The sequence below is a fragment of the Xyrauchen texanus genome, chromosome 14, assembly GCF_025860055.1.
Source record: "Xyrauchen texanus isolate HMW12.3.18 chromosome 14, RBS_HiC_50CHRs, whole genome shotgun sequence".
In the NCBI taxonomy this organism is placed as follows: Eukaryota; Metazoa; Chordata; class Actinopteri; order Cypriniformes; family Catostomidae; genus Xyrauchen; species Xyrauchen texanus.
Window position 1 is genome coordinate 40,856,975 of NC_068289.1, and position 13,077 is coordinate 40,870,051.

The window sequence follows — 13,077 nt, forward strand, 5'->3', positions numbered from 1 at the left end:
CGTGGACGGAACATCATCGGCCAACGGGCCACTGTCCAAGTGCCTGGACAACGTGGAGGAAACATCTCCATGTGCGCAGCTATCTCTGAAGATGGTGTCGTAGGCCATTACTTGGTTCCTATAATGCTGCACATCTTATTGAGTTTCTCAATGAAATTGAGCCGGCCTGTCAAGGTGAAGGGGTCACCTATGTAATTGTGTGGGACAATGTGAGGTTCCACCACGCAGAGGTAGTTCAAGCATGGTTTCAGGCCCATCCCCGATTCATGACCCTCTACCTGCCTCCATACTCTCCTTTCCTCAACCCTATTGAGGAATTTTTTTCAGCATGGAGGTGGAAGGTCTATGATCACCAATCCCTTGAGCGTGCCACCCTCCTTCAGGCCATGGATGATGCATGTAATGACATCAGTGTAGACCAATGTCAAGCATGGATTCGTCACGCCAAAAGGTTTTTCCCAAGGTCCATGAACAATGATAACATTCATGGTGATGTGGACAAGAATCTATGGCCAAATGCTCAAGACAGGCTTGATCCAAATTAATGTAATGTGTGCATTAAATGTTATGTTTTGTTCTCATGTAGTTACATTTCATTATAGAAAGTATACCTATGTTACAATTATATCTGAAAAATAAAAACTACAGTAATTTGCCCAAATGATTGTAGAGGATGTCTTCATTGATCCTTCACTTGATTACACATATGATGGATATTTTGGAAATTATAGATTATGTAAATGTTGGGTAATGTAAGTGTATTGCCTAATGTGAAAACTGTGTAATCTGTCTTTTATAGTACTGTAGCATATTAATTTCAGCACTTCTAAGGCCGATTTGAAACATGTATCTTGCATTCTTTGCTTTTGGATGAACTGATTGTTAAAAGTACTAAGTTGTACTAAGTTTATATAGGTATTTTATTTCGTTGTGTAGTCTCATGTGGTCCTATGTTGGTCCTTTGTTGTTTTTATGTAGCACCATGGTCCTGGAGGAACGTTGTCTCGTTTTGCTGTGTACTGTACTAACTGTATATGGTTGAAACGACAATAAAAACCACTTGACTTGACTTGAAAGAAGATCATACTGTTGTGTTTCTGTGATTAAACCAAATGTTCTCATTACATATTACAATAATCTTGCTTTTGAAACAATGATTATGTGGACTAAAAAATGTATAACTGTAATGAAAGCATGGGATCATGTTTTGAAAGAATGACTAGCTGTGTTACAAGTGTGATCAGTTTGGATTTTTGTACTAAGAGTTTTGAAAATGTACACATTACTTGTGAAAATAGTACCAAAGCGAATAAAAAAAACTGTATTATTATTTTGTGACCACCTGATTGTACATTATAATTTATTTGATTTTTATGTATTTATTTATTTATATTTCTTTATTTTTTTCCATCATGTGACATTACAAAATGCTAACAAATTTTTATTGTGTTTTCTTTAAAGAAAAAAAAACTTTTGGAATATAGAAACAAGAAAATTGCTGTAGCAACTTTTTTTTTTTTTTTTTACTAGTTTATTTACAGATAGATAGATAGATAGATAGATAGATAGATAGATAGATAGATCCTGAAAATCATGTCTATAATATGATTTTGCATTTGCATGAAACAAAACTTCATTTTGCGCAACACTCCTGCGGCCAATGCTTGTAATTTAAATTATTACAACACACTCGACATTTTCTCCAGTGTATATACGGAGACTGAAAAACATTGTCCTCAAATGACGAAAAGAACATTATATAACATCTTTTTTGCATCAAAATCTGACTATCACAACATCAATTATGCCACTGTCTTTTGAAATATTCATATGTAAACTGGTTATCTGCTGAAAATGAGTTTTTATAAATTGCTTTGAGGGAAAGATTCAGTTGTGATACTTTCATAAACTCTCCTCTGGAGATTATATTACAAACTTAATTTCACAGACTAATCAATGAATACATTACAAGAGATTTTTCCTCAATACAATGTCAGCCTCATTTCTATCATTCTGACAGTAGGGGTGGTGACCAAACCCTAACAGCAAGGTATGAGTACATTTATATCACAGCAATGGCTGTTAAAATGACATGATATGCTGATTAATTACATAAATTAATCACAATTAATCACGTAAATTAATCACAATTAATCACATATATAAATATTTGCTGAGAAAACCCATCAAATAACAATAATTCAATATATAGTGATTAAACAGTTATAAACAGTTATATTTAAATTATTATACAATATATATATTATAAAAATAATATTATAACTGTTAATTAAAATGCATTACATTATTCTGGCACACAAGTGAAGTATTAAAAAAAGACAATACATAAACGATTAATTGCGTTAATATTTTTAAAGCGTTATTTTTTATATGAATTAAAGTGTTAAATCAACAGCCCTAATTTTGATAATAAAGCAAATTAAATACTTTACAAACGAAAGCTACATTTCAAATTCGGATTGAATGAGCCACGTTCGAAGCCATTGTAAAATAGCGATATTTGCACACGTGTGATCGCACGTTAATTTAATTATACAGTATGTTAATACAACTTAAAATATTACATTGCGATGTTTCTTGGAAAGCATAAACATCTCCTCCATGTTTCTTTGTTACTTTGAATTGTAAATGACGTTAAGCAGTCCCGCCCACTTATACTGGGCAGATAGTGTGTGTGTGTGTGTGTGTATATATATATATCCCTACTCAACAATCAAATATTTCCACAGCAAATCTATTTTTACACCATTTAGCATGAATAAATGATAAGTTATAGTTTAGTTGCTTTCTGTTAAGCTTCATAATTCCCAGTCCATTGCATGTGTTCTAAAGGAAATGTAGAAGAAATCATTTAATGTGCTATAAATACACATTTTGACTTGACTACGATGGTAAATGGTATCACAAAATCTCTACCGGTTTCTACATATATACAGCGTCACAATGCCCAGCCCTACTTGACAGAAAACCTATTTTTATATTCATATATTTACCTACTCGTTTATTGAATAGCCTGTTTACACAAACTAACAAAGCCAGTCTATTAATACCCCTTCAGTCCATGTGGCTCTCTTTGATCTTGTCAGTAAAGCAGAAGGGCCCTTTAGTGTTCTTCGCCTGTGTTTGTGAAATGGGTCCTTGGCAGAGTGCTGTACCGCCGCGGTGGGTATTATTGTGTGCGGATCCCTTATTTTACTCATGTCAAAAAGTTCCCAGAAAGCTATCATAGGAGAACAATTTGGAATTCTTTTAGCTCGGCACACACATAATGAGCACGCTGTGGCGCTGGTTAATTGTGTACATTCTGCTGCCAGGCAACTCTTCAGACTGTATTGTAAACATTGTATGGGGCTTTTTAAGGCCCTTCACAATGGCTTTGTTTGCAGGCACTGCGTGTAATGTCCAATGGCAGTTAATGCGCTAAAACCCACCCCTCGATCAAAGGCCCATGTTGACACAGCCAGCCCACCTACAAGCTAATATTTCGCTTGGACAGACTTGAACCAGCCTGGAAACAAACTGGTGGTTCAAGTCTTATTTATGTAATAAATTATGCATTTTTTTTTAACAATTATGCACAAGAGATGATGCAAAAACATGGCTCCACTGACTCGTAAATTTAACATGAATAAATTTGGTTATAGTTTAGTTGCTTTCCATAGTGCTACATAATTCCTAGTCCATTGCATGATTCATGTATGCATTTTAAAGAAATGTAGAAGTCATATATTACTGTAAAAAAGTTAATTATAGGAAGTAAAATAAAATACTACAATTGTGTATACATACTTTACTATTTAAATAATATATATAAATCAACAGGTATGATTGTGTATATGTTCATATGGATAGATAGATAGATAGATAGATAGATAGATAGATAGATAGATAGATAGATAGATAGATAGATAGATAGATAGATAGTGATAGATAGATAGATAGATAGATAGATAGATAGATAGATAGATAGTGTAGGCAGAGATAGATAGATAGATAGATAGATAGATAGATAGATAGATAGATAGATAGATAGATAGATAGTGATAGATAGATAGATAGATAGATAGATAGATAGATAGATAGATAGTGTAGGCAGAGATAGATAGATAGATAGATAGATAGATAGATAGATAGATAGATAGATAGATAGATAGATAGATAGATAGATAGATAGATAGATAGATAGTGTAGGCAGAGATAGATAGATAGATAGATAGATAGATAGATAGATAGATAGATAGATAGATAGATAGATAGATAGATAGATAGATAGATAGATAGATAGATACATACTTTACTATTTAAATAATATATATAAATCAACAGGTATGATTGTGTATATGTTCATATGGATAGATAGATAGATAGATAGATAGATAGATAGATAGATAGATAGATAGATAGATAGATAGATAGATAGATAGATAGATAGATAGATAGATAGATAGATAGATAGTGTAGGCAGAGATAGATAGATAGATAGATAGATAGATAGATAGATAGATAGATAGATAGATAGATAGATAGATAGATAGATAGATAGATAGATAGATAGATAGATAGTGTAGGCAGAGATAGATAGATAGATAGATAGATAGATAGATAGATAGATAGATAGATAGATAGATAGATAGATAGATAGATAGTGTAGGCAGAGATAGATAGATAGATAGATAGATAGATAGATAGATAGATAGATAGATAGATAGATAGTGTAGGCAGAGATAGATAGATAGATAGATAGATAGATAGATAGATAGATAGATAGATAGATAGATAGATAGATAGATAGATAGATAGTGTAGGCAGAGATAGATAGATAGATAGATAGATAGATAGATAGATAGATAGATAGATAGATAGATAGATAGATAGATAGATAGATAGTGTAGGCAGAGATAGATAGATAGATAGATAGATAGATAGATAGATAGATAGATAGATAGATAGATAGATAGATAGATAGATAGATAGATAGATAGATAGTGTAGGCAGAGATAGATAGATAGATAGATAGATAGATAGATAGATAGATAGATAGATAGATAGATAGATAGATAGATAGATAGATAGATAGTGTAGGCAGAGATAGATAGATAGATAGATAGATAGATAGATAGATAGATAGATAGATAGATAGATAGATAGATAGTGTAGGCAGAGATAGATAGATAGATAGATAGATAGATAGATAGATAGATAGATAGATAGATAGATAGATAGATAGATAGATAGATAGATAGATAGATAGATAGATAGATAGTGTAGGCAGAGATAGATAGATAGATAGATAGATAGATAGATAGATAGATAGATAGATAGATAGATAGATAGATAGATAGATAGATAGATAGATAGATAGATAGTGTAGGCAGAGATAGATAGATAGATAGATAGATAGATAGATAGATAGATAGAAAGATAGATAGATAGATAGATAGATAGATAGATAGATAGATAGATAGATAGATAGATAGATAGAAAGATAGATAGATAGATAGATAGATAGATAGATAGATAGATAGATAGTGTAGGCAGAGATAGATAGATAGATAGAAAGATAGATAGATAGATAGATAGATAGATAGATAGATAGATAGATAGATAGATAGATAGATAGATAGATAGATAGATAGATAGTGTAGGCAGAGATAGATAGATAGATAGATAGACAGACAGACAGACAGACAGACAGACAGACAGACAGACAGACATTTGCATTGTCATCCATCCATCCATCCATCCATCGTCAACCGCTTATCCTGTGTACAGGGTCGCGGGGGGCTGGAGCCTATCCCAGCTAACATTGGGCGAAAGGCGGGGGACACCCTGGACAGGTCGCCAGTTTGCATTGTCATGTCAATCAATATAATATTGAAAAAATGGTCTAGTTTTCAGCATAATAATAGACTCGTTTTTTTATTTTCTTCTGATTTTGGTGTAAAATTGGGTGTGATGTTGTCAGGTTTTCTGAGATTCACCCTTTTGATGTACAATTAAACCCTTAACCACATCCAAACATGCTCAAATTCAGTGCGTGCATCATTTTAGCTGTCCAAGTTGTACTTGTAAACAGGACTAAGAGAAGAGCTCCTTATAAATGTGTTCCACCTCTCTGCCTTTCAAATAAAGACAAAAGCTGATGGCTTCCAGCCTTGAGAGAAATCAAGCTTCCTTAATAATAATAAAAAAGCCTGTTCTGCCTCCCTTCCCTGTCAAGGCTTATCTTACAAAAGCATCTCAACTTGTTCCAGTCGCCTACAAGGGCATGCGTCCAAAAATAGCAAAGCAAAACAGCCACCAAGCAAAAAAGACCTAGAACTAGAAATGTAAGTCTTATCACACAAAAAAGAGATATCTAACTCTGGTTATGATGGAAGAAAGTCGCACAGGCCACGTTCACAGTGTAGTCACCATCCTGGTCTCTACGATTTTGGTAAATGATTTTTACGCCCCTCGCTGTACGTATCACGGCAGTTTCCTGGTGAAATGAACACTAGCGGCGCTACAACACCAATGACTTTCATTCACTTTCACACAAATCACGAGTAAAACGTCAGTTTAGCATTTCATAAACACTTACTTTTAACCCTGTTCCTCACGCAATGCAATCTAAAGACTAGTAGTCAACTGGTATGGGTTTTTCAATGGCCGATACCGATATCTAAAGCAGGATGACCAACATAACTGCCGATATACATAATAAAATTAAACAACAGCAAATCAGATGTACACAATATTTGTGAAGTGAAACACTTATTCTATACAGTACATGCTGATGCCGATATCTACAGAGTGGGATGCTAATATGCTAATATGACAATGTGCTATTGAACACACCCGTTTACCCTATTTAAAAAATTATAATTTCAATGTAAATAATAAATGATGCATGTTTCATTCAAGTGTTTCTCAATCAAGGATGCATTGCTTAAATGCTTTTAAGTAGCGCCCAACTGAAATCAGAACTCTATGTTTTAGTTGCATTTAATTTCATCATCAAAATGGTGAAAATAAAACTTTTCAACATGCCATCATTGCATTATTTTTATGCCAAACTTTTATTCAACAGCAGTCTTGCTTGTGATATATTGCTTAATTATTATTATTATTATTATTATCATCATTACAGTGAATATTACATTTTACTATACAGTTGTAATATGTTTCTGTCACAATTTCTTCCATTTCAGGACTCTAGCTTATTTTGAAACGTGCTTTTATTATGACATGTATGTTTTGCCTGAAGCTTCACTTTCCGGATAAACAGTTTGCGACACAGCCTTTTAAGTCACGTCTGAAATCTCTCTTTACACTGGCCTTTATGTCTGACAAATGCAAGGACACCATTTTGGAGTATTTTATGTTTTAGATTACTGGTGTTTGTGTATATGGTCATTTTGAGATGTTATGTTTTAAATGTTATTACTGTGAAGCACTTTGGTGAACTCTGTTGTTTTAGATGCTATATAAATAAAGTTGAGTTCAGATTAAAGTGCAAATACTGTGATTTAATTATATAAAATGTAGTTTACATGCGCTAGAGGGTTCACAGTAGATTAGTGCTCTGCGCTGTCATCTGATACAACGTGAATGATACTCAATATGCACTGTATGAGTGGTCGGATTAATGCATTTATTCAAAGTACGCATCTCTTCCACTCTAAGATTGCAGCCTTTAGCGGTTTAATAAATCACACTAGGACATGTCACGATTTTAATTTGATTAATTGTCCATTTCAGTGTAAGGAGTAACAGAGCATGTGCTCAAAATGAGCATTTTAAAGCTGTTGTGTGTCAATAATACTGCACTATCTATTGCTAAAAAATCTATTGGTAAAGACACAAGGGAAAGTTAGCACTTTATCAGCCAAGTGTTTACGGTTATCAGTCGATGCCGATAAATGCAAAAATGGTCAAAAATCGGCCAATTAATCGGCTAATCTAGTGCATGACTTGTAAAGCGACACATTTTAAAGTAACAAACAATTTGAACTGCACAGTAGCTCAACTGATAGAGCATTGCTCTTGTGATGTAAGGGACCGGGGTACACGTCCTCAAGGGCACGTGCGTCGACACGTGAGCCAAAGTGTCATAAAAGAACCACAAAATTACGTTGCTTTTTCTGACACTATCGGTTAGGTTTAGGTTTAGGGTAGGGAGGTAGGTAGGTTTTGATCATTTAAAAACTCGATAGAGCATAAAAACCTCATCTGTTTGGGAGAACATTTCACTCGCTTTTAGCGCCACACAGTGGACATTTCAACTCGGAACTGCACGTAAGGAGCCACATAATATCATTTTGCAATAATGTCGCTACAGTCACGAAATTGACATAAGTGCACGCACAGTTAAACTGTTAGCATCATGTTTCTGGTTTACTGCCGCAAAATGCTATTGTTGTTTTCAGGAGTGATTCCTGTATTCCGTACACATTCAGAACGATAATTTAGGAGATTCACTCCCACATTTAAACACAGTTGACACACCCAAAATTTTACACTGTATATGTGGCCACGAACTGGACAAAGTCAGTTTATTCAGGCCACTTCATTGTGGTGTGACAGTTCATTAACTCTAACCCTGATTAGCTGTAAGTATGGTTGTGTTTGGAGTTTCAGGACACTTTTCTATACACTGCTAGACCCACATAAAGTCTTAAATTATTGGGTTAACTATCCATTTATGAAAAGTAAAATATGATGCCTTGCTGAAGACCAGTTCCAATAGAGCTGTTCAGGTTGCAGTCCAAAAACCCGGAAGAGAATTAGCATTTATTAGCATTTTTGAGCCATGGGTTCCATCTGGAATTTTCCTATGGGGGTTTATAATGGCAGTTTTGAATTTAAAGGGATAGTTCACCAAAAAAAATCATCATTTACTCAACCTCATGCCATCCTAAATGTGTATGACTTTCCTCTGCAGAACACAAACAAATTTGTTTAGAAGAATATTTCAACTCTGTAGGTCCACACAATGCAAGTGAATAGTGGCCACAACTTTGAAGCTCCAAAAAGCACATAAAGGCAGCATAAAAGTAACCCATAACACTCTAGTTGTTAAATCCATGTCTTTATAAGCTATATAATAGGTGTGGGTGAGAAACAGATCAATATTTATGTCAATTTTGTTTATAAATTTATAGTAAAAAAGGATTTAAATATTTATCTGTTTCTCATTCAAAGTGATTGCATTGCTTCAGAAGACATACATTTAACCACTGGAGTATTTTGGATTACTTTTATGCCACTTATATCTAATTTTGGACCTCCAGATTTCTGGTTACCATTCGCTTGCATTGTATGGACCTACACAGCTGAGATATTCTTTTAAAAATCTTTCTTTGTGTTCTTCAGAATAAAGAAAGTCATACAATTCTGGGATGGTATGATGGTGAGTAAATGTGGAGAGTATTACAATTTTTGGCTGAACTGTCCCTTTAAGAGTAAAATACTTTAAGGTACTTGGATGTTATTGCTTGGACTTAAATTACACACAGTCATACCTCAAACGTGAATTTTGAAGCTGCCGTGTTTTTAGAAAATTTATGCTGCAAGTCCTTATTTAGCAACTTGAATTCTGAGGAATCTTCACACAGCTTTTTTCCTTACAACAGCAGTTCATAGTGACCACGACTATAAACTCCATATAATGACGGTATGACCCATGCACTATGTGTTAAGAGCATTGTGTGATGAACAGACCAAATTTAAGTTGTTATTCACTGAAAATCTACAATGTCACTTTTAAATCAACTGCGTATGGTACCTGACATCATTGAGTGTTATTAGTTTTTTTGTGTCGTGTGATCAAACATTAAAGATGTCAAACCTGAAGCCCGGCATCATATTTTCAGAGGGAAAGATTATCAGTGAATAATGACTTACATTTTGGTTATTCCTTATATAAAGATACAAATATCGTGAGTACTACTTTTATTGTGTCTTTCTGTCTTTTTTGAAGACTGACAGTTGTCACTATGAATTGTCATTGTATGGAAAAGAGCAGTGCAAAGATTCTTCAAAGGTGTCTACTTTTGTGTTCCAATGAAAAATAACGGCACATGGGTTTGGAACAAAATGAGAGTGAGTACATGATGCCAGAATTTTCATTTTTATATAAACTAACCCTTTCAAATATACATGAAATAAAGCTTTTGGAAAATCCCATGTTTATAAAATACCTAAATTGGATAACACACATTAAAATCCAAGTTTCTGATTTGCACTGACTCAATACTAAAGAATGTCTATAAATAAATAGCCTGATTTCTGTGGCTTTTTGCTAACACATTAACAGTGTTGGGTGTAATGCATTACTAAGTAATTAATTACTGCAACTAAATTACTTTTTCATTGTAAGGGATTACTCTTAATTTTTCAGTAATTTAATGACAGTTACTTTTGATGCAATTGCGTTAAATATTGCATAGAGCAAATTCTATATAAAACAATAGTGCATTTAAAATTCAAAATGTAACATCTAATGTTCAAATATATGCATTCTAATTTAAAGCTGCCACCTTAAACTCTTTGGCCAGTTCATAAATAATTTGATAGGATATTTTTAAAGAATTCACCCTTGTGCGTCAATAAAAAAAGTTACTTACTGATCCTTAGAGGACAAAAATATTCTAGCGTCATAAAACTTTCATAAGAACATTATATATATATATATATATATATATATATATATATATATATATATATATATATATATATATATATATATATATATATATATATATATATATATATATATATATATATATATATATATATAATTAAATTTTTTAACATAAGTCCTGATCATAACTACCAAATATTCATACATTTTCAGGATTATAACCTTTTAAATGTTTATATTTAATGCCACTGTTGTTTTTTTATTAAAAAATATTCATTATTTTCCATATTCAGGATATTAACCCTTTAAATATCAGTTTGTTTACATAATGCCAGTGTTGTTTTTTACACACACACACACACACACACACACACACACACACACACACACACACACACACAAATTGCTCAATACGCACACACAAAACACACTCTAACATCCATACCAACACACCAACACAATTTTAGCCTCATCATTTATTTAATTATGCTAACAGAAAATAGGACAAAAGCTTGTATTTGCTCCATAGGCTAAACATGAGGAAAAATGGCGCCAACTGGTGGAAAAATGAAAATGTAACGTTTGAAGCCAGGGCTCCGGAATTAAAGCATAATATCATAGAATCCATGATTTTATGCTTTAATGACACTGGGATCAAATATTACCATTTTAATGGGTTTCGATGGGGACATTTTTGTCCTGAAGGTCCTGAGTGTGACTATTTTGTGTACACATAGATGTACTATTGGAACTGTCAAAATTCCCCCCAAAAAACACCTTTGGCTAAATGTATGCCACTGGCATTAACACAGTCAAAATGATCAATAAAGCAAAAATGAAAAAGACAAAAATATCCAGAAGGTTGCACAAGGGTAGAAAAAGAACAGTTTCATGTCTATCCTTGTGTTTTTCATCCGGTCGAGGTTGATAAGGGTTTTACAAAGTAATAATAAGTAATGCCATTACTTTTCAGACAAAGTAATTAATACAGCAATCTAATTACACTGTAGAAGATGTAATTAGTAGGCCAAGTTAGTAATGAATTACTTTTTTCGATCACAAACACACAGTTGTGCTGAAGTTCACAGAGCTTTTTGTCAGCCAGAACATATGATGTCATGTCAGAGGAATTCACGATGGCCGAGCGACAAAAAAATAAATAAAACCAAAAATAATAATTATCATTATAACGCCATAAAACCGACATCCACCGAGTTAAAACAACACTGTATATAAAGCAGAAACGATTACGATACATATAGGTTTTTATATTTTAATACAATAGCTATTAAAATATACGCCCGAAAATCCCATCAGGAACAAACTTATAGCAGCGATTCCTTTATACGTAACATAAAATGTGTATTAAATAAGCAACACGGCAGCTTAATCTTTAGATAGCGATATAAAACTGATTTCTCGTACCTTGTTTTGCAGGTAAGGGGGGTAGTAATAGGTATATTGGGGGTACATCTGCCTCCAAACCTTGCCCATGAAGATTAGCTGTAAATTTAGACGTGAAATATCTCTCCAGTCCGACACTGACACTTTACTTTCCTTTCGGAGCTCTCGCCCAGATCTGCGCCCGAAACACGGAGAAAAACCCCACGCCTACCGCTGCGGTCGACGTCCAGACGCTGCCCGGGACTGACGGACTGGTGGGCGGAGGAGCTGCAGTTGCAGTGGAGCTCCGGTGCATTTAAACTCAAATCTGGAGACATGAAACTCGGAAAGTCTTTTTTATAAACTAGTGAATCAACTGAACACTCAATAGTGTACTAAGGATAGATAGATAGATAGATAGATAGATAGATAGATAGATAGATAGATAGATAGATAGATAGATAGATAGATAGATAGATAGATAGATAGATAGATCACATTTTGTGCATACCTAAAAAAGCATACATTTAAGTCTTATATTAGTATTAATAATAATAATAATAACAATAATGCTATTGAACATTTGCATCTATTTTACCCTGGGCGAAAAAAAAGATCAGTTTTTGAACATATGTTGTCTAATTAAATTAACTATTATTTACAGCAACATTTAAACAGATAAAGACTATGAAATACAGGATAATGTGATTTATTAAACAGCTAAAAAAAAAAAAAGAATAATAATACGATTTTTAGATGAACGCATTTCAGTTTCACAGTAAAATTAAATTAAATGGGGTAATCTTTAATAGAATAAAATTACAAAAATTTAATTTTTAAAGTTGCATTTATTTACATTTGTCAATTATAGCACAATTCAGTTTGATGGACTTTTTTATGAAATCCAAATGCGTACATTTTAAGATATTTTTTGTTTTTATCTTTTCTTGGTTGAACCACATTTTTGGATCTACACTATAACAGCTATCAGTCTTTTTTTGGATAAGCCTCAATCAACTTTGCACAATGTCAGGGAGAAATATTAG

The 13,077-nt window shown here is 33.3% G+C and overlaps 1 protein-coding gene across 1 annotated transcript in view; it reads right to left on the bottom strand.

The window, feature by feature from the left end:
* The window catches only part of LOC127654743 (RNA-binding motif, single-stranded-interacting protein 1-like), a 93,510-nt gene extending 81,207 nt beyond the window's left edge, over positions 1-12,303 (bottom strand). The window contains exon 1 of the mRNA XM_052142073.1: positions 12,074-12,303. Coding sequence (XP_051998033.1) covers positions 12,074-12,142 — 69 coding nt within the window. The 5' untranslated portion in view covers positions 12,143-12,303. The remainder of the gene's footprint in view (positions 1-12,073) is intronic.
* Between the last annotated feature and the right edge of the window lie 774 nt (positions 12,304-13,077).